At 44.0% G+C, this 20,537-nt stretch overlaps 2 protein-coding genes across 8 annotated transcripts in view; both read right to left on the reverse strand.

Moving 5' to 3' along the window:
• LOC105494707 (argonaute RISC catalytic component 3) overlaps positions 1–6,039 on the reverse strand; it is a 143,998-nt gene extending 137,959 nt beyond the window's left edge. For 3 of the 4 annotated variants that reach the window (XM_071096103.1, XM_071096101.1, XM_024796889.2), the window contains exons 1-2: positions 5,745–6,039; positions 5,086–5,314 (exon numbers count right to left, since the gene is read on the reverse strand). In XM_071096103.1, coding sequence (XP_070952204.1) covers positions 5,086–5,104 — 19 coding nt within the window. In that variant the 5' untranslated portion in view covers positions 5,105–5,314; positions 5,745–6,039. The remainder of the gene's footprint in view (positions 1–5,085; positions 5,315–5,744) is intronic. The other variant, XM_011763419.3, reaches the window with a different exon arrangement.
• A 900-nt stretch (positions 6,040–6,939) lies between these two features.
• Positions 6,940–20,537, reverse strand: part of LOC105494705 (argonaute RISC component 1) — a 47,313-nt gene continuing 33,715 nt past the window's right edge. For all 4 annotated transcript variants that reach the window (XM_011763413.3, XM_011763412.3, XM_071096090.1 and 1 more), the window contains 4 exons: positions 19,390–19,524; positions 18,694–18,795; positions 17,558–17,757; positions 6,940–17,315 (listed from right to left, as the gene is read on the reverse strand). In XM_011763413.3, coding sequence (XP_011761715.1) covers positions 17,207–17,315; positions 17,558–17,757; positions 18,694–18,795; positions 19,390–19,524 — 546 coding nt within the window. In that variant the 3' untranslated portion in view covers positions 6,940–17,206. The remainder of the gene's footprint in view (positions 17,316–17,557; positions 17,758–18,693; positions 18,796–19,389; positions 19,525–20,537) is intronic.

The raw sequence follows: 20,537 nt of genomic DNA on the forward strand, positions 1-20,537 counted from the left end.
GAGTTCGAGACCAGCCTGGCCAACACGGTGAAATCCCGTCTCTATTAAAAATACTAAGCCGAGATCCTGCCATTGCACTCTAGCCTGGGCGACAAGAGCAAAACTCTGTCTCAAAAAAAAAAAAAACAAAAAACAAAAAACAAAGAATTCTTCATTTCCTTAAACTGACATTTCAGACTAATGCACACAATTTTTTATTGTAACCAAACCACAAAATGCCCACATTTTAATGTATAAGAGAATGCATCAGTTGTGTGACAAGGTTTTGCTGAATCTCAATAGTTTTTTTTTTTTTTTTTTAAGCAGTGGCTAGCCAAAGAAAGTCATTAATATTAACACAGATAATGGCAGAACACCACAGAAACTCCAAATACAGAAAGGCTGTTCATGTATCCTAACAGCATAACCATTATGGCTGAAAAACCACACAATATTCTTTCTCACATCTGTTTTGTTAATGAGCCAAGAATGAGGGGTCTATTCAGTATCCAAGACAACTGAATTAGAAGGTAGGAATGTCTGGTAAATGCTGTTCATCTCAACAGTCTGAGAATAAACAGGTCTGGAAAGGATACTGATCTTAAATAATCTTTTTAGTTTTACCTTCCTGAAAACAGAATTATCACTTTGGTATTTTTTTCCCTACCCATTAGCAACAACAAAAACTTATAAATTACTTTCTAAGATTCTACCTCTAATTACTGTAAGATAATATGTTTTGATAGATTAATATTTTAACTCATCTTTCAGGTAGACCCTCAAGTATTTTAAGAATATAGAAACCAGTGTGAAACTAGATGGCTATATTATAAAGCAAAATGGTATTCAACTAGAATCCATCAGCTTAGACAATTTGGCAAGAATTCTACTCTAAGCCAGGGTTTTTCCATATACAACAGAGAATTCTTCCAGGAAATGTCCCCTTTACAGGGCCCCAGGCCTCTTTGCATACTGTCAGGCCAGGCAGTAACTAAAAAACGCAATGTTCCCATTGGAAGATATAAACTAACATAAATTAATTCTAAATTACCAACTTATTATATACATTTCTCCAAAAAAGCAAAATAAGGTAGCATCTAGATATCTTTTCATTCATTCTAATGGCTTTCCTAAATAACTTAATTCCTTAATTTTTAAAAAACTAAACAGATTAGTTTAGAATTTGGTTTAAAAATGTAAAGAATGGTTATATGAGGCTGACAGAATCATGGGTAATTTTTAAAATGTCTTCATGTTAACTCAATTACATTTGAAGGTTATCTATGTTTTTTCCCTTAAGTCTTTGTTTAGAAGAAAAAAAAGTTATTTTATGTCTCATTTTATGTTTTTCCTCGGAGTCTCTTTCAATGACAGAGAAGAAAAATTCTAAACCAAATATCAAAACAATCTTGCACATTTTTATAAGTCCCACTGCCAGTCAAGTTCAATAAATATATATTTTTTAAGTCATAATGGTCACTCCAGGGCAGCACAAGCCAAAATTTAAGTGACAACCCAGTAGAAAAACCTTTATCATTTTCAAAATTCATGCCCACAGACAGAGCAGTAATTTGATTTTTTTTCTCCAAGGCAAAGAATTACAAGTGAGAAAATTTATATAATGACAAAAACATTTCCCAAAGTTATTAAAGAAGATTGTTTTCTGGGAGGCCAAGGCAGGCAGATCACCTGAGGTTAGGAGTTCAAGACCAGCCTGGTCAACATGGCGAAACCCCGTCTCTACTAAAAATACAAAAAATTAGCCGGGCACGGTGGTGTGCACCTGTAATCCCAGCTACTCGGGAGGCTGCGACAGGAGAAACACTTGAACCCAGGAGGCAGAGGTTGCAGTGAGCTGGTATTACGTCACTGCACTCCAGCCTGGGCAACAGAGCGAGCGAGACTCCATCTCAAAAAAAATAAATAAATAAAAAGAAGATTGTTTTAAATAGTAAATTTGGACCCTGATGGCATTATATATTTTAGTAGGTATTTTTAACCCATAATTTTTATCTACATCATTCATATCCCAATCTTGAATTAATTCTAGCTTCCCATATATGCAACTTTTACTCCTTTGGAACTTGGTTCCAAATAACTTTTTAAAAACTTTTATTATTAAATAAGCACAGAACTCTAAAACAACTATTTTCAGACACGAATTTAAAAGTACAAATAAGAAAGAAACAGTCTATTCACTTTTGCAAGACTGTATAAAACTTCCACCAAACATCAATTTGCATGTCATTAATTTAAGGTAAAAGTAAATGTTTTCCTTCCATTATAAAGTGTAGTTCCTCTGTCCTAAACGCTAGTCTAACATTATCTGAAAACACAGACTAGAATAGTATGGACCTAAAAAATGAGTACTCAGGAGAAGTAATATCATCAAGCATCTCTGCCGCTCCCTATTTCCATCTTATTTAGAACTGAAACACAACCTATACTCTTAGTTCAGCAGTAATTAGACCACAGAAAATGGTGTTTCATCAGATGTTCTCCTAACTAGTCACAGACACAGACGTTAAACTGTTGATTAATTTTTAACTAATTGAGCCTTTTCTTGTTAAATCAAAGTTCTGATGGTACTAAATCAGTAGACTGCACAAGATATCCTTAAAAAGCATTCAAAATATTTCATATGAAAGAACGAATACTAACTTATATGGTATTTGTATTCGAGGTTCCCTAATGTAAATAAATTTAACAGTTTTCTATGTATCCACCGAACAACTAGAATTTAAAATATCCTATCACAAGATGATTCCTGAGAATCTCCACACAAAAGAAAAACTTATGATAGAACTGGAGAGCCAAGATTCAATATTGACTCAATAGACTTTTTGAGAACATTTATACTAAAATTTTAAAATCAAAATATATGTCAAATTATGAATTTTTTTTTTTTTTTTTTTTTTTTGAGACAGGGTCTTGCTCTGTCACCTAGGCTGGAGTGCAGTGGCGCGATCATAGCTCACTGCAATCTCTGCCTCCTGGGCTCAATCCATTCTGCCTCAGCCTCTCAAGTAGCTGGGACTACAGACATGTGCCACAATTCTCGGCTAATTTTTCTGCTTTTTGGAGAGGCAGGTCTCACTATGTTACCTAGGCTGGTCTCCAACTGCTGGGCTCAAGGGATCATCCTTCCTCAGCCTCCCAAAGTACAGGCATGAACCACCACGCCCAGCCTAAATTATGGATTTAAAATTTAGTTGCACAGCTATGCTTTCAACTTTACACTAAGCATACCAATTATATATAAGTCTCAGGAATAATGAAAATTTTGTTTTTGATAACGTCAATCTTGAGCCAAAGTATAGCTTATCTTCATTAGGCTACCTTCAATCACGTATAAACTGTACTGAAGAAAAAACTTTACTTTTCAAGAGACCCAAGCATACAGTTGATAATCTAACTACACACTTGCCCAAATGTGAAGACAGCTAAATGGGTATCTATTTCAGCAACGGGACACCCAAAAAAGAAGAGGTAAAATGTATTTTCTGAGCCTTACTTGGCTAGTTGTACCAGTTGACTAGGTGGTTTGATGTTAACAAATGTTTTCTAAGACAACGTCCATATATATGGGCACAATATCATATGAAAAACCCTAAGGAGATAAAGCAAAAACTTTAAAACTTTTTTGAAATATCTTTAAAAGTTTTAGGATGATTAATAAAGGGTCTGACTTTCATGATTTGTTTTCCAGACTTGACAACAGGACAGTTATGTACAAAGATCACCTGTGGTCCCAAATAATGACATTTCCTGTGCAGTAAAACAGCAGTATGGTAATTTTTTAAAAAGGGCAGGACAGTTTCAGAAATACACAAATCAAAACTGAATAAGAATCTAAATCTTTTCACAATCCAGACAGACTTTCTGTTTTTAAGACGATATGGGGCAAGGCGAAACAATGGAGCATGAAAAAAAGATATAGTAGAAATTGATTAGAGAAACTTCCAGGTAACAAAATTTGTTTAAAAAATTTTTTTTAACTCTCCCCATCTCACCTCCCCAGTTTGAGTGCTTTTTTGCATCCATTTGACACTTAATACTCAATCTATTCAACACAGTTCTTAGCTATCATTATGTCACTGGTTTCTTTTACATAAGTTTTTCTTATATCAAATTGGCAAAAAGAGATATGGAATTCAGGAACTTGTAACACCATTAGTAACAAGACAGTCCCGCAAATATTTTGAAAATTAATTTACGAACTTGTGATCGTCTGAAGCATACTTTCAAATTTAAAATGCCAAGCATGATCACTTGTTAGGCAAACCGTTATGCAACACCTTTCTGTCCCTGAATTAATTACTTTAGAACCATAAAGAGTACTTTTCCTTTTTTAAGGACAAGTACTAACCATGTTGCAATTTTCTCTTACGACTGCAAGACTGCTTTCTTCCCCGCGAAGATAAAGCAGTTTTCTTAAATTCCAAATTTCCAGGAATATGACAACTACTTCTCTAGGGAATAGAGAATGAAACAAAAAATGCTGTCAGCAATTTTAAGATCCACCTCCTCGTATAAGCAGTGATCCAGGCTGCTATGACATTTCCAAGCTCCTCAGAAACTATCTACCATGCTGCCACAAACAACAGAAAAGAACTCGAGGGTGGGAGCAATGCCGTGTTGAATTTAACATTGCACCAACACCTCCTTCGAACTTAATTTGAAGTTATCCGTTATCTCAGTGTATCTTCACAACTACCCTAAGAGGTAGGTAAGGGAGCTGGCTGGCTGCCCAGCCTCTACAGAGCACACAAACTGGCTAAAGGACAAGAACTCCAACTAGACAATGGCAAACCATTCTAAAGTCTAGAAAAAGGGTACTCCAGCAAAGAGTAATACCGCTTAGATAACCCCAAACTTAAATCCTCCAAGCGTTTCCCCGGCTCGCAGTTTCGCCGACTCAGGGGCCCCCGGGGAACTGCGGCTGGGCTGCGCGGAGATCGCAGGGGAGCAGGGCGAGGGGCGGGAGACCAGGGGATGCCCGCCCGACGCTCACCTCGCGCACCTGGGCCGGGCGGGAGGAGCAGGGAGACTCAGAGGACAGTAGCTTGGTGACATCCCCTACCTGGCCCAGAGACTCTGACTCACCTGCGGAGCCGATTTCCATTCATGGAGCTGGGGGGAGTGCTTCGAGGGAGAACGGAGCCCGCCACTGGGGGCAAGGAGGCGGCCCGGGGGGCGACGCCGCGCGACGGACACTCTCACTCGGCCCCGAGGCGGGGGCGGCGACGGCTTCCCCTGAGCAACCGCTTCCCCTGAGCAACCGCACTCCGAAAGCTCTGGGCCGGAAGAGTCGCGGACGGAAAACGGCACGGGACTAGGCGAGAGGAAGGGGAGACGTGAGGCGCGGACACAGGGGAGTCCCGTCCGGAAGTTGCATCGCCCGCGGCCGCCGACGCTCCCACCGCTCCTCCACGACTGCGGGCCACCGCCGCCGACCTGCCCGGGGCCGCCCCGGAAGCCCGCCGGCGTCAGTTCCGCTGCCTGGCTTGCCCGGCGTCCTCGCCTCGCCTCTGGGCCCCGAGCCGTGCCGGAGCGACGTCGGGGCGGGAGCGGCCGGCGCGGAGGACGCCGGGGAAGCGTCCGGGAGCCGGGCCACATGCGGCGGGCTCGGCCGTCCCCCGCGGGGCAGTGCTGGCTGGAGACAACCCGAAGGGGCAGGACTCCTCATGCCGCACGAGTGGGGGAGGTGCCTGTCTGCGGCGACGTTGCGGCTGGCGGCGGGGCTTACCTGAGGAGTAGCCTACCTGGAGCTGGCGGGTGAAGGACCCAAGCCTGCCGCGGAGGCCCCGAGCCGAGACCGCTGGGGTAGGGCAACCCTCCTTCCTGAGCCCCCGCCACGCCCAGTCCGAGCCGCCCCACGCGCCGCCTCCTCACAGGCGGTCAAGTGACCACCGCAATTGACCTAACTCCTAGACTGCTTTAACGACCATTTTTAGGATTAAAAAAAATGTATTATAGTTTGGAAAAGATGACTAACGAACAGGACACTACACAAACAGATCGAGTAATTTCCATGTTTAAAACTCTTTAATAGCGCCTCGTCACACTTCGAAAACCTAAACTCCTTTCCAGGGTGAAAACGCACGGCGTAAACGGGCCCCGCCTGTGCTACAGCTGTACTGCTCGGCTTCCAATTCCCCCCAACGGGCCAAGCGCTGCTTTTTTCTGACTTGGGGCTTCTCTGCTTTTGGTTCCCTTGGCCAGGAACCCTCTCCTCTCCACCCTCCCTTTACTCCCCACCCTGCAGTTTCTTTTTACGTCTCAACGGAAGACATCTGAGACGCCTTTTCCGGACCACCCATGGTGGGGCACCTGTTAGTCTACTACAGTATTGCCTTGGTAGCCCTTTGCCCAGTCTGTTATTTACTACTTGTGTGCCCCCCACCCCACTTGAATGTCAGGCAAATAGTAGGTCCCTAATAAATATTTGTTGCCTTAATGAAACATGATACTATTTTATTCAGGCTGAGGAATGATTCATAATTTCTCCCCATGTCCTTATGCTTCAGTAATACGGTTTAGTTTTTTTTTTTTTTTAATCAAAATAATTTTTTAAAGAGGAAAAGGAGAAAGAATATCCTATCTTCACTTCCCCTCACTGTGGGACTTTGGATCAGTCACTTGATCTCTTTGGGCTTCAATTTTCTTATCTGAAAAATTGAGAGAACAGTATGTACCTTACACAGTTGTAAGGTTAGGGAATGTACATAAAGCACAGAGGAAACCCTCCCCAAATTTTAGTGAATAACAGAAGTATTTACCATTTTAAAGCACTTACCATATAATATTAAACACTTAATAAATGTATGGGACTCAAAACCACATCTGACTCCAATTCTGTCTTTCTTTCGGCTTCCTTCACATCCCTACCCCCGTGGCTGAAAATACCCTCCCCAATTTTAAAATATCAAATTAAATGTCACCAGATGAAACACTGCATCTTAAAAGTCATTTTTAATCCTCGACTGTACACAATCCAAATCTTGGTAGCAGCATCTGACAGGGTAAATACCAACTCTTGTGCAAGGGTCTTTTATATCCTCAACCCCTCTGATTCTGGAACTGGTTCCCTAAACAAAGGCAGACTTCTTCAGCTTCTTCCAGAATAGACAATAGACATGGTGACAGTGATGAACCCTTGAGATCGGCTAGTCTTTTTCGACATTGACGGAGCAGAATTTACACCCTCTGATTCACTCCATCTCAATAAATGTCAATGATGCCTTTCTATCTACTTCTGCTATCCAGGAACCCACCTCTTTAGAGTGAACGCATGTGAAAGGCTCATGATTTGTAATATCAAGAAGTAGGAAGACAAAGAGATTTGAAGGATTCTGCCAAAGGCAAAGCTGTATGAGGCTCTCTCCTGACTACATGTACACCCTATTTTTGGATAACTCATCCCCAACTGAGTCTGCTCTTAAGGGTACAGAGCAGGGTCATTGGGTATTACCTTAACTCCCATTGCCCCAGTACCTAGAACAGTGCCAGTGCCTGGCACATAGCAGCATTCAGTATATTTGTTGGATTGATGGATGGATAGATAGATGAATAAATAAATAAGCTTCAAGAATGGGGCTCAGCAAACAAGCTAAAACTCTGCCCTCATACCTGGTGACACTGGTTGTTCTGAGAAGAAAGAAATACAGAAATAGTACAAAATTTCAGGTGCAGAGAAATCAGTGCCCTCTGAAAGTTGAACCTCCTCAGGAGCCATCAAATACCCAGTGCAAAATTTCCTAAAATATGACACAAAAGTATAAACTAGAAAAGAAAAAAGCAACAAATGGAGCTTTAATAAATTCACAAAATTTTAAACTTTTGCTCTTCAAAATGAAAAGGCAAGCCACAGACTGGGAAAAATAGATGTAAAAGATATAACCAACAATGGACTTGTGTTTAAAATGAATAAAGAACTCTTACAACTCAATAAAACTCAATTTTGAAACAGGTAAAAGAGGCTGGGCCCAGTGGCTTATGCCTGTAATTCCAGCACTTTGGAAGGCCGAGGCAGGAAGATAGCTTGAAGCTGAGAGAGGCCAGCCTGGGCAATAATAATGAGACCGAACTGCTACCAAAAAAAATTTTTTTTTTTTTTAAATTAGCTGGGCATGGTAGTGTATGCCTGTAAGCCCAGCTACTCAGAAGGCTGAGGTGGGAGGACTGCTTGAGACCAGGAAGCAGAAACTGCAGTGAGCCGTGATCGTGCCACTGCACTCCAGCCTGGGTGACAGAGTGAGACACTGTCTCAAAAACAACAAATACAATGGGTAAAAGATGTGAACAACAAAGATATGGGGATAGTAAGTAAGCACATGAAAAGATGATCAATATCACTGGTCACTAAGGAAAGGCATAATCAGCTACCAAATACTCAGCGCATGCAGGAAAGACAGGGTGGCCAGCTGCCATTTTAAGCGCCAAGTTCCTGCCCAGTAAGTCAGGCTCAGGGACACACAGTGCACACTTCCCTCCCTGCTGCCACTATTATTCTACTCCACTTAGGACTTTCTACTCCTAGGCTTCTTGTGTGAGACAAGAAACATCACTGGATGAGGACAGCAACTCAGTAGAATCTTCTCACATGGGCCAAGATTAGAGTCACCTGGGCACCTGAGTTCAAATCTCTTGTCCTAGACCATCAGTTTCCACAAGGTAGAAAGTAAGTTACTTTACACTGTAGCAAGATACAATATAAAACTTGGGCTTTAGGGACAGACACAGCTAACACTGAAGGCCCTCTCTTGCTGTGAGCCTAGGAAAGTCATTCAGATTCATGTTTCTCATCTGTAAAAGTTGAAGTACCTTTGAGACCAGATGCTGCTTATCCAATAGCCCTTATCTCCTTTCTTGCTGGTAGACATGACTGGACTTTCTAGTCTACGTGACTCAAAGGATAATTCATTCATCTAAGCCACTCATGATGGATGATCTTACTTGCTTTGCCAATGACAGGAGTGAGATGACCCATTTGTAGCAAAGCCATGAGGCCGGATCTGCTGGAGCTTCCAGGAAAAGACTTCCTTGCTTTAGAAGGACACGGAAAAATTTGTCTCTTTTGCCAGGCATGGTTCTGTCAGCATTTCCTTCCCAGAATTACAGTAGCCATATTGGGACCATGAGGCGAACTGGCTTGAGGATAAACAACATGGAGGATGGCAGACCAAAAAGATTTCAAGAAACTAATTCTTTGGTGTTATCACTGAGCCACTGAATTAACCAACCTTGGAGTAACATTAAATTAGGCTTTCTTGTCATATGAAATGATAGTTTTCTTATTTAAGAAAAATTTAATCAGAATTTTGTAATATGCAATTGAAGATAACTGATAAACTATTTTGCATGTAAAGATGCTGTAAGATGCAATTGTATAAGATACTGTAGAAAACACCTAGCCAAGTACTTCAAAGCACCCAAACAAACCCTTCCTCCTTTTGCAGCTCACTCTCATTAATAGCTCACAGGCCTTTTCCAAAAACCTGGCTAAAAGTTCCCACTGTCTCTTTTAAGAGGAAAGTTCCCTGCCTTTGGAAAATGGGGACAAAGGATCAAAGGCTCCCTAAAAAGGTCCCTCAATATTATACTTTGTCCAAAAAAAAAAAAAAAAACCCAAAACAAAAAACCATTGCCAAGAGGATGGTGGTGAAGGTGCTACAGTCCAGAACAACAGGATAGTATGTTCCTGCAGGGTAAGCCACAAAGGCCTAAAAAACCCTGCTATGATATACTGGAGAAGGCAGTTATGCGTAAGTGGAAAACTAAATGTGCCTAATTCCCCAGCAAATCTACTTTTCCAGCTCTTCCTTCTTGACACAGCTGTTTTGACGGAGTACTTCTGTCATGCTCTGTGTGCCTTCTAAGTCTGCCTAGGATTTCTCAGCCTATCATCAGAGGAATAAATGTCTGCAAAGCTAGGAACAAAAAAGGTGAGCTAATTTTCCAATTCAACATTACTTCCCATTCAAGCAGTAGACAGCAGCTTAACGATGGCCCAGACTCAGAACTTCCAACTAGTCTTTTCCTTGCACTAACTCTTTCTTTTAGCCACCAAATCCAAATTGCCATGAGATTCTGGGATCTGCTACACCAAGAGATACCAAACAAATACCCAGCCTGACTACCCCAAGGCAACTGCTAGTCCAGAATGTGCTCCAGAGTATTCTCCCAACTGACAGAGCAGAAGGAAGGGTGCTCAACTAGTAATGAAAAGGAATGCCCAGAGGTGCCAGGACAAGCCTTCACTGAAAACCTTGAGCTCCAGGACCAGACAATGCAGGCTCCCAGTCTTTTTTAACTTGAGTAGCAACCACAGGCAAATCCTGAAGGCTTTTCAGTATCAATCTTTTCTAAAACTAAAGGTTCTAGCAAAATTTGCCATAATCATCATCCTCCCATTCCCCCTGCTAAGTACTTTATTTCTGCCTCACTCGGGGTCATAAATTTATGTCTTATTTCAACTGGGCAAAATCTGCTCCATGTCTAATCTGCTCTTCAAGTTCAACCAACCTCCCTAACCCTTGCTGCTGAAAAGAAGCATGGGGCTGGCTAGCTCTTTCCCAAGGGAGTCTGCCAGGTGATAGCCACAGGCCAATTCACAACACTTGGCCTCCAGAGGAATGCTAGGTCCACGTATGTACACACTGGCTACCACTGATGATTTCTCACTGGGCCCTCTGCCAGAATCCTTCTCTGAGCCTTCTTACCCCCATGCATTGAAATAACAATGCTCTAGCAGTACCAGGAAGAATGCCAGAATTTACATGCTTGACAATTATACCACCAGCTTAAAGTACAAAACCATAATACCTCCAATTTGGGGTGAGTGGGAAAAGACAACGATAATCTGGTTAAGTATCTGCTTACCTAAAGATTTCAGGAATTCTGAGTTCATCCTGTGTACTCCTATCACTTCTTGATCTGCTGCCCACCCAGCCCATACTCATAAACTACAGACTACTAGCCTATTTCAATTCTATTTGCACATACTGATCCGTTGGTATATGCCATGACCCTGAGATGACAAAAATGAAGAGAATATAGCTTCTGCTCCTAGGAGTTCACAGGCTCTAAAGAAGACAAGTTATGGAAATAAATATAGTATTCTACTATTATCTAGTACACTGGAACAAAATTAGGTTTTGTTTATTCTTTTACAATTATCTCCTAATTGGTGGTAGTTGTGGGGAACTTGAAAGTCCTAGTCTTAGCCATTTTAGAATTGGTTTTTCCAATACTCATTTTCAAGAAATACTGGAGAATAACCTAAGTAGGTCATAGAGTTATAAGATCCCCAACAGATGGGGAGCAGAAAGGTAAAACACACAGAAAAAAAAGAACTCCTTCTCTGCAGCAGTTCATGTTGTTAATCACACCCTTCATGAAACTTCTACTCTGATTTCTTCTCCTACCTCACTAAACTGGTTAAACAAAGAAACAAAAAACCCACAAGCTTTCTTTTTTTTTTTTTTTTTTTTTTTGAGACGGAGTCTCGCTCTGTCCCCGGGCTGGAGTGCAGTGGCCGGATCTCAGCTCACTGCAAGCTCCGCCTTCCGGGTTTACGCCATTCTCCTGCCTCAGCCTCCCGAGTAGCTGGGACTACAGGCGCCCGCCACGTCACCCGGCTAGCTTTTTGTATTTTTTAGTAGAGACGGGGTTTCACCCTGTTAGCCAGGATGGTCTCGATCTCCTGACCTAGTGATCCGCCCGTCTTGGCCTCCCAAAGTGCTGGGATTACAGGCTTGAGCCACCGCGCCCGGCCTAAACCCACAAGCTTTCTACCAGTGATCTGTCACCTTAAGATCTACTTCCTCGCCCCATCCTGAGTTTCTTAGGGGGGTTGTATACTATGTTTCTCTTCTCTTTTTCTAAGCTAACTTGTTCATGCCTATGGCTTTAACTACCATCTATATGACTCCCGTATCCATAAATGCAGTTTTACAGTCTTACCTGAGCACCAACCTGTGTTTACTGGACACCTTACCCTTATTGCCCCCAAAACTCAGTCTACACAACATTGTCTTTCTTCAAAAAACTCCCCACCTTCCTTCTACAGTCTCCCCCTGCCACCCCCATCTTAACTGGCAGAATGTCCCAACACACTCCTATGCTCAAGGAGAAACCTGGGAGCTAACCTCTACTCCTGTCTTCCACCAGCCATCGAGTCCTACTAATTCTATCTCGTCTCTCAAACCTGTCCCTTCCTCCCTATATTCGTTGCTATAGTCTTATTCCACTCCCTCATTATCTTTCTCCTATGCCAGGGGACCAGTTGGCTAGTCATATCCCCCACCAAACTTAATTCCCTTAATGAGACAGACACTATTTTCCTCATTTTGAATTGTGCCTGCCCTCCCCACAATACTGCTGGCACAGTACTTTGCATGTTTGTTGAATGAAGAATAAATGGAGGCCCTGTGAAGTATTCCTGCATAACAATCTACAGTATTATTCTCACCTAAAATCTATTAGAGATGTAATCAGTCCCAGAAGTTTGTTTTGCTGGTAGGAAAAAAAGAGAAAGACCGCACTTCAGAAATAGAAGCCACTGTTGTCTTTATAAAACACAGAATTGTGCTGCTGCTGCTGCTGCTGCTGCTGCTGTTGCTTGCTTCAGAAGGAACTGTACATTACAGCTGCTGGGATAGTTTCACGATGGACTGGACAAGGTACAGCTCAAAGCAGGATACAAACACAAGTCTCAAAGGGAAACAAATGCAAACAAGTACACAGCTGTGGGGATCCAGAGACATTTCCCCATCCATGCTGGACTTGAGAGGGATAAAAAGTTTAGAAACTAAAGTGAAACCCAGAGTAGTCACACATGCCCACCACATGGCTGCTAAGTGCAACATCACACACCAATTAGGCTGGACTGTGTGCACAGGAAAGTAATTTCATTTTTCCTTATTGCTACTACACCAAGGGACTCAGTGCATTTGACGAATGTCTTTACTTGCACAATTCTTGGAGGGTTTCCTATTTTCCTCTGTAGAGAAGGAAATCTCCCTTTCCCACCTCATTCTGTTTTGTTTTTAGCTCATTCCTTCCCCTCCCTTTCTTGGATGCCCAAACAGCAGCCAGAGGTTCTAAGTCAGTGTGAGTAGAGTAAGGGGAGAGCACCAACCCAGCCTCTCTCCCTGCCCAGGGAGAAGGCAAGTCCTATTAAGTTGGAGGAAAGAGAAAACCAGAAAATACCTCCTTCCCAATCTGCTTAGAAGGCCAAATAGTAAAAAGTGCCCTGCATATCCCTGCCATGATCAGATTTTAAGAAGGAAGGTATTCCAGCTACCATCCTGGATTGGCCTAGGCCCCATATATAAATAAAAATAACTTCCCCCAATGTAGTTTCCAAAACTGCCTTTTGGCTAGTTTGAGATGATTTTTCTACCCTGAAGGGGAAGAAACTTCCAACCTTGTTAGTTCACAGGATTCCAGGTCCAAAACTGTCCCACCAGCCTGACAGATATCCTATGGGCCAGCTAATAGCGTGCCCTTGTCTGCCCATCTTGAGTGCTGGCCTTATTCACAAACAGAAGAAGAGAAGTATCCAAAAACACTGCTGCTTAGCTAAATAGGAGGCCACAGAGAAGCTATCTAGCAGATGGGCATTAGGAGCTTTTTAGGGAAGTTTCAAAATTCTAGGTACCTTCTTCGTCGGCTTTATGTTAAGCATAAGTTCCCAGCAACAATAGCCCCAGGCTTATCCCTGGAGGCCAGTGTAGCACCTCAATCCCTAATGGATCAGGTTGGACTGGATAAACAATCAAAGAACAGGGCTCTCTCCTTTCCCACTTTTTATTCAAATTCTCTCCATTCTCTTCTCATCACTCTTTCCCTTATGTCCATCCCCTAACACTCAAGCCCAGGATACCCAAGTAGCTCAACCCTAAGACAATCTCAGAAAAGGCAGGCCCCAGGTAAAGAGAAAAAGAACCAGATTTAGTAAAAGCAATGAGAGAAACCAGCTCCAAGGAGTGGACAGGTGTGGAAAATGCCAGAAACCCTCCTGACTTCACACAAGTTGGGCAGGTCAGTTGCTCTTCTCTCGTATAAGCTTGAGGGCAGTCCAGTCCAGGTGAACATCTCTGGGCTTGGGGAACAGGTTCTTGGTCGTCTGCAGTCAAGGAGCTAAGCCTGACCTTGCCAGCTAACAGTGGGATCATTGCAGCCATGCAGAGATTTCATCATCACATAGGCAGGCAGGCAGGCAGGCAGGCAGGCCGGCCAGCAAGCAAGCAGAGTGAATAGTAGAAAAGGGAAAGGAAGCCAGGGAAAAAGAGAAGAGGAAAAGGAAGGCAAAACAGTGGTACAAAGGGAGCAAGAGACCCATCTAAGAGGATGAGGCTGGGGGTCCCCCAAGCACTTCCTTGAAGCTTGGGTAAGAAGCACCACTTAAACCAAATCCACATGAGCCAAAGCTTGCTGCCAACACCACTTCTCCATCTGCATCCACCACCTTTCAAACAAGAATAATCCTCAAGGTCAGGGTTATTTTTCAAGTCTCAAAAATTATTTTTTTACAAAAAAATCAGAGTAAGAAGTCATTTCTTGTCATTGCCCAAAGCTGATTCTCTTGCTTTTTTATTTCTTGAATGGCATATGCCATGCCAAAGGGCTAAAAATGCATTTCAAGCCCCAGCTGATAACCAACTGGAGAGAGTGAGGCAAAGAGAGAAAAGGAGAGAACACAAACTTGTTGCTGGGAGTAGAGGCTGCCACCTGCTCCCTATGGACATTTGCAAATGCTGGTGAATGACTGGACCCTCCAGGAATAGTGCCCTGATCCTAGCCCCAAAATGTACCCAAGTAGAGAACATGCAGAGCCCACTGTCCCAGAAGAGCTCCCCTCCCCAAAGGGTGACAGAACACGAAGTAGACTGTATATGAAGGCAATGGACAGGGCAGATGGAGTGTTAGCATCACTCTCTTTAGGCACTTGTGTAAGGAATGTAGGCTCTCCAGTGAGCTGCCTCCTCCCAGAGCCCTCCATTCTGTTCTTCAGCTGGGCTTGTGCCTATAGGGCACCCCATGCTGTAGCCAGCAGGAAAAAAGTAAAGGAGGAGTTACTCAACAGTCCTGATGCTTTCTCCATAATGAATGTTTGTGCTACGTTTTGTGAGTTGCTGAACAATGTAGCCAACCAGAACAGAACCTGGGACAGATTGTTTTGCATAGCAAATCCGGGTCATACAAGGGCAGCTGAGGAGAGGAAACGGTAGTTCTAACTCTATAGGCCAGGATTTAGACCCTCCTGCCTCCAGCTGGCCTCCAAGCCTGGGCTAGGTCTAAAGTAATCATGGCTTCATCACCAGATCAGATAGATCCAAACCCAGGCTCCTCAAAAAGAGGAAATTCCACACTGAAGTTGCAACTCCCCATCCCAAGCGGTGGGGCAGGAAAAAAATGAACAGTCAAGGAAAAAGGGCAGGGGGGGATGCTTGCTTCAAGGCCAGCAGAGACCAAGCTAGAACCACCACCTTCTCCAGTCCTGCAAGACAGCCAAACCCCATGTCTCAAGACAAAAAGAAAAAAAAAAGCTCATGCCACCCACTCACATGCCCTAGTGGGAAACCAGGAAAAATTCATTTGTGTAAACAGAAGCAATAGGGAGCAGCAAAATTCCCCAGCCTGTCCACAGGACACACTGGAATCTAGGATGAGCCAAAGGGTCAGAGGACAGTCCAGAGGAAGGAAAAAGATGCACTTGCAAGAAAGAGTGCAGGACAGTGCAGAGGAGGGAGGCTACAGCAAGAGAAAGGTATTATCTGCACAGAGGAAGGATGGAGCCCGGACCCCATCTTGGGGTGATAACCACCCCCTCCCTACCTAGCCAGGTCAGAGAACAAATCAGGTACACAGTTCATTCTGATGGCTCAATGTTTCCGGGATATAAACTCATCAGGCATGGGAAGGATTTCCAAATTTTGGCAATACACTCAAGTTATGGTATAAAAATAACATTTTGTTTTCTCTCTTTTTTCTCATTTTAGACCTAAGAGTTTTTTGTTATAAGACACCCCAGTTAAGAAATATTGAAACACAAGAGACTTGACCATCAAGGGAGAAAAGAAGCCAAGAGTGAAAAATGCTATGAAAGTAACTCCAGACCTGGGTGGGGTGGGAGGTAGGAGGAACAAGGAGAAAAGGAGGCATAAGTGGAAAGGCCAGGGGCCAGTCATCTCAGCAGCTCCGAGACTTGTCATGTTTGAAAGTGCAAATGTCAATGGATTTTAACCATCTTGAGGTTGTGATCTTTTAAAAAGCTCCATGAATGAGGAAGTCAATTCCTTCAAATGCAAAATAGCTGGCTTTCTGGCTGGAGGTTTGTTGGGTCTGGGGTATTTCTTCCCCATCTACCTCCTCTCCCACCCCCACCCCATTCCCCAAAGAAAGGTACAAAAGGTTGCAGTTCTGCAGCATTACCGTTACAGGGAAGGCACTGGTTACCCACCAGCGGGCGGAAGGAAGACAGGGTCGTGTCACTTCAAAGCTAAGTGCCATAGTGCCTTAAGTATTACTAGGGGCTGGATGTCTGTCAGGGAGAAGTAAGGTGGGGCAGAAAATGTGGACAGAGAGGAATAAGGGGAAGGGGGGGTGGCAGCTGGGGGAGGAGCAACCAAAACCATTAAAAAATCTTCCTACAAACTGGATTCTGAACCCATTAAAACATCTAGTATCCTAAAATATTGATCTGGGTCTGGTTTCATTTTTCTTCTTAAACAAATCTAGTCCTTTTCTGATTAAGGCTCCTAAAAAATCCTTCCCTCCTCCCACCCACTTTCTCAAGCCCCTCACTTTCCCATCTAAAGTATCAAACCCAAACCTAACCAGCTTTTGTCTGCAGGGCTACAGAGTTGACCTTACCAAGCTGTCAAGCATGAGTCTTTAGCACTGTGAGTCACATGAGACACCTGTGTGTATGGTGGGCACCAGTGCTGCCCCTTTTGGTCCATTGGGGTCAGGGCCAGATGTGACAAGATGGGGTGAGGGGTGGGGGACATGAGGTTGATATCAGAGATTTCTGGCTGGTGGTCTGTCTTGCTGGCCCTGTTCCCCACTCTTACACCACCTCTACAGAAGGAAACAAGGCGTCCTACACTCCTCCCTACCCCACCTCCCTCCTCCTTGCTTCCTCTGGATTTGGGTGGCACAGCTCCTGGGGCTTGGAAAGCTTTCTTCTATCCAGTGAGGTAACAGCGTTCTGCCTTCAAGCGAAGTACATGGTGCGCAGAGTATCCTGATGAACCTGCACGGCTTTGGCCAGGGCCTGGGGGTCCCGCCCATTGCTTTGCCCCGATATGTGGCTCCCCTCTCCACTGAAAAGGAAAAAATGAAAGAAGTCCTTCCTGGTGAACTGAGCTGCTGCTAATTCCCTCACCCAGCCCTGGGATGCCAATTCCCATACCAACTTAAGAGAAAACCCCAACCCAGGATTGGGCAGAGGAGCCCAATGACACCAAATTGGACAGCACTCCTTTCCTTCTACCCAAGGAAAGTTGAGAAGATCTGGCACAACAGGCTGAAGCAAAAAGGAGGCCAACCTGATCCCAGGTCTCACCTGTCATGCTCCTTGTCCACCAGGTGGTATCGTGCCCGGAAAGCCACCAGGCGGGCATAGTAGGCAGGTGCTGGGATAGAGACAGAGCGTGTGCATCGTACGTAAGTGTGGCACAGCTGGTATGTCAGGATCTGGAGCTCATCCGCTGTGAAACGGTTGTCATCCCAAAGAACATAGTAATGGGATGGTCGGCTGGTGCCCTGGGAAGATAGGAAGATGAGGGTCCCAGGCTGAGCAGAGGAGATGGCTGATAATAGGGGAACAGGATCACTATTAAGAATACGGCTGGGTAGATAATTCACCCATGAACAGGCGGATGCAAAACTACCAATGTCATAAAGCACTCTTCTTAAAGGTAACCTGCAAGTGTACTCAGGGCTTATTAAGAGAGCAGTCCTGGCCGGGAACAATGGCTCATGCCTGTAATCCCAGCACTTTGGGAGGCCAAGGCGGGTGGATCACTTGAGGTCAGGAGTTCAAGACCAGCGGGGCCAAAATGGTGAAACCCTGTCTCTACTAAAAATACAAAAATTAGGCCGGGCGCAGTGGCTCACGCCTGTAATCCCAGCACTTTGGGAGGCCGAGGCGGGCGGATCACGAGATCAGGAGATCGAGACCATCCTGGCTAACACGGTGAAACCCTATCTCTACTAAAACTACAAAAAAAATTAGCCGGGCGTGGTGGCGGGCGCCTGTAGTCCCAGCTACTCAGGAGGCTGAGGCAGGAGAATGGCATGAACCTGGGAGGCAGAGCTTGCAGTGAGCCGAGATCGCGCCACTGCACTCCAGCCTGGGCGACAGAGTGAGACTCTTGTCTCAAAAAAAAAAAAAAAAAATTAGCTAGGCATGGTAGCGCATGCTTGTAATCCCAGTTACTCGGGAGGCTGAGGCAGGAAGGCAGGAGGAGGACCGCTTAAACCCAGGAGGCAGAGTTTGCAGTTAGCTGAGAGTGTGCCACTGCACTCCAGCCTGGGGGACAGAACAAGACTCCACCTCAAAACAAAATAAAACAAAACAAAACAAAACAAACGAACATAATTTGGATGTCATTCAGTGATGACTGATATATTGTAGAGGCAATGTGAATAAACAATTCATCTTTGACCCATTGGAACCCCAAGATATAGCCCAGCTACCTGGATGCCTGCATGGCTGCACAGATAGAAGTCAAACTCAAATGGGTGGGTGATGTTGGTGTCCACTGTGGTCCCAGCTGGGATGTTACCACTCTTCCCAATCTGTATAGAGACAAACACAACCAAGATCCCAAGACCTGCCTGGCCCTAACTAGGACCCTGGCTCAATTCTACTCTGACTTCACCAAAATCCCAAGAACAAAGCCAAAGTCGCTATTCCCAGAGGGTACTGAATCTTTAAATAATATGCTTCTAAAGTCACACAGACCTATGTTCAAGTCCTATTAGCTGTATGATCTTAGCAAGTCATTTAACCTTTCTGAGATTAAACTGGAGATAATAATAATACCTACCTCACAGGGTTGCTGTGAGGAAGACGCCTTGTACAGTATCTGGCACATAGGAGGAGTTCAATAAATGGTAGTTCCCTTTCCCTTCTCTGGGAGCTGGTCTATATATGGGGTCTAGGCCAGGGAGCTAGGAGGAGGGAAAGGAAGTATAAGGGAAGGAGGGGAGGAGGTGGACACTAGTGAAGGCAGTGGTAGAGGAAGGACCACAAGAGCTAGGAGGAGGGAAGGGGCCAGGGAGGATGAACAGGACAAGGACTAAATCCCCAGCCTTTATCTGAAGGGCTTCTTCTCTATTAAGATAAGGGAGACAGAAGGAGGGGACGGGAGGTCTCAGTCCCTCACTCACTCGCTCGTTCTTGTCAGCACAGAAAAGGCGGGTGTGATGGCGTTTCTGCACCACAATATAAGTGATCCCAGGCTGGTAGTCCTTTTCCAGTTTGATGCAGGCATCACGAATGGCCAGTAGCTCATAGTGGAGTATCTAGGCACAAAATGGAGAGGGAAACAAAGAAACACACAGTTCCTCTTGAGTTCACATACCCTTCTGAACTAAGGAATTGCCACTTGTAATATAGCTTTTTGCTCAGTCTCCCTTTATATGCTGATGCTCAACAATTAGAGATGATAGGCCCTTCTTGTCAAAAGCAGCCTTATACTCAGTTCACTTAATATGTTCCTATAAAACCTTGGCCAGGAGCCTTGGCATCAGAAGACAACAAACATCTGGTTCTTGTGTATAAAGAGACCTAATATCAAGACACAGAACCAAGGTTCACAGAGAAATCACTAAAATTACAATGCCCAAAGTTAGTTTCACTCAGGATCAGGCAGCTAATGAGAGTTCTCTTTTGGGCTCCAAGAGCAGACAGGTTGTGGACCACCAGAGAAGAGCAGACATATAGCTCCATAATGGGTGCAGAGAGAGTAGGTGAATTCAGTCCTACAAAGCAAGCAGGATTATTAGAAAATGGGCTAGCTAAAGGAAAAGCTAGAAGTAAATAATCATAGGCAATAGTTTCCTATGGCCATGGATGTCAGATATAGAGGGTCAAAACTGTATGGTACAGAACGATAGACTTTGGAATCAATTAGATGTAAATTTAAGCTTTAACTAGTTGTATTACATTGGGCAAGTTATTAAACTCCACTAAGTCTCATTTTCTCCACATCTGTTAATGTTACTAAGACCTGCTTCACAAAGCTGTTATGAAGACTAAGATAGACAATTAAGTAAAAGCACAGAAAACCTAGTAGGGCTTAATAACTGCTGATTGCTTTACTAAGCAGTTTGAATTTTAACCCAAAGCTATATGAAGCCACTAGACATTTCTGAACAGATATGTGATATGATAAATGTGTCTGATATTTTAGAAAATACTGGATGACTTAGAAATTGGGCATAATGGCCAGGCACCGTGGCTCACGCCTGTATTTCCAGCACTTTGGGAGGCCAAGGCGGGTGGATCATTTGAGGTCAGGAGTTTGAGACCAGCC

The sequence above is a fragment of the Macaca nemestrina genome, chromosome 1 (genome assembly GCF_043159975.1).
Source record: "Macaca nemestrina isolate mMacNem1 chromosome 1, mMacNem.hap1, whole genome shotgun sequence".
Lineage (NCBI taxonomy): Eukaryota > Metazoa > Chordata > Mammalia > Primates > Cercopithecidae > Macaca > Macaca nemestrina.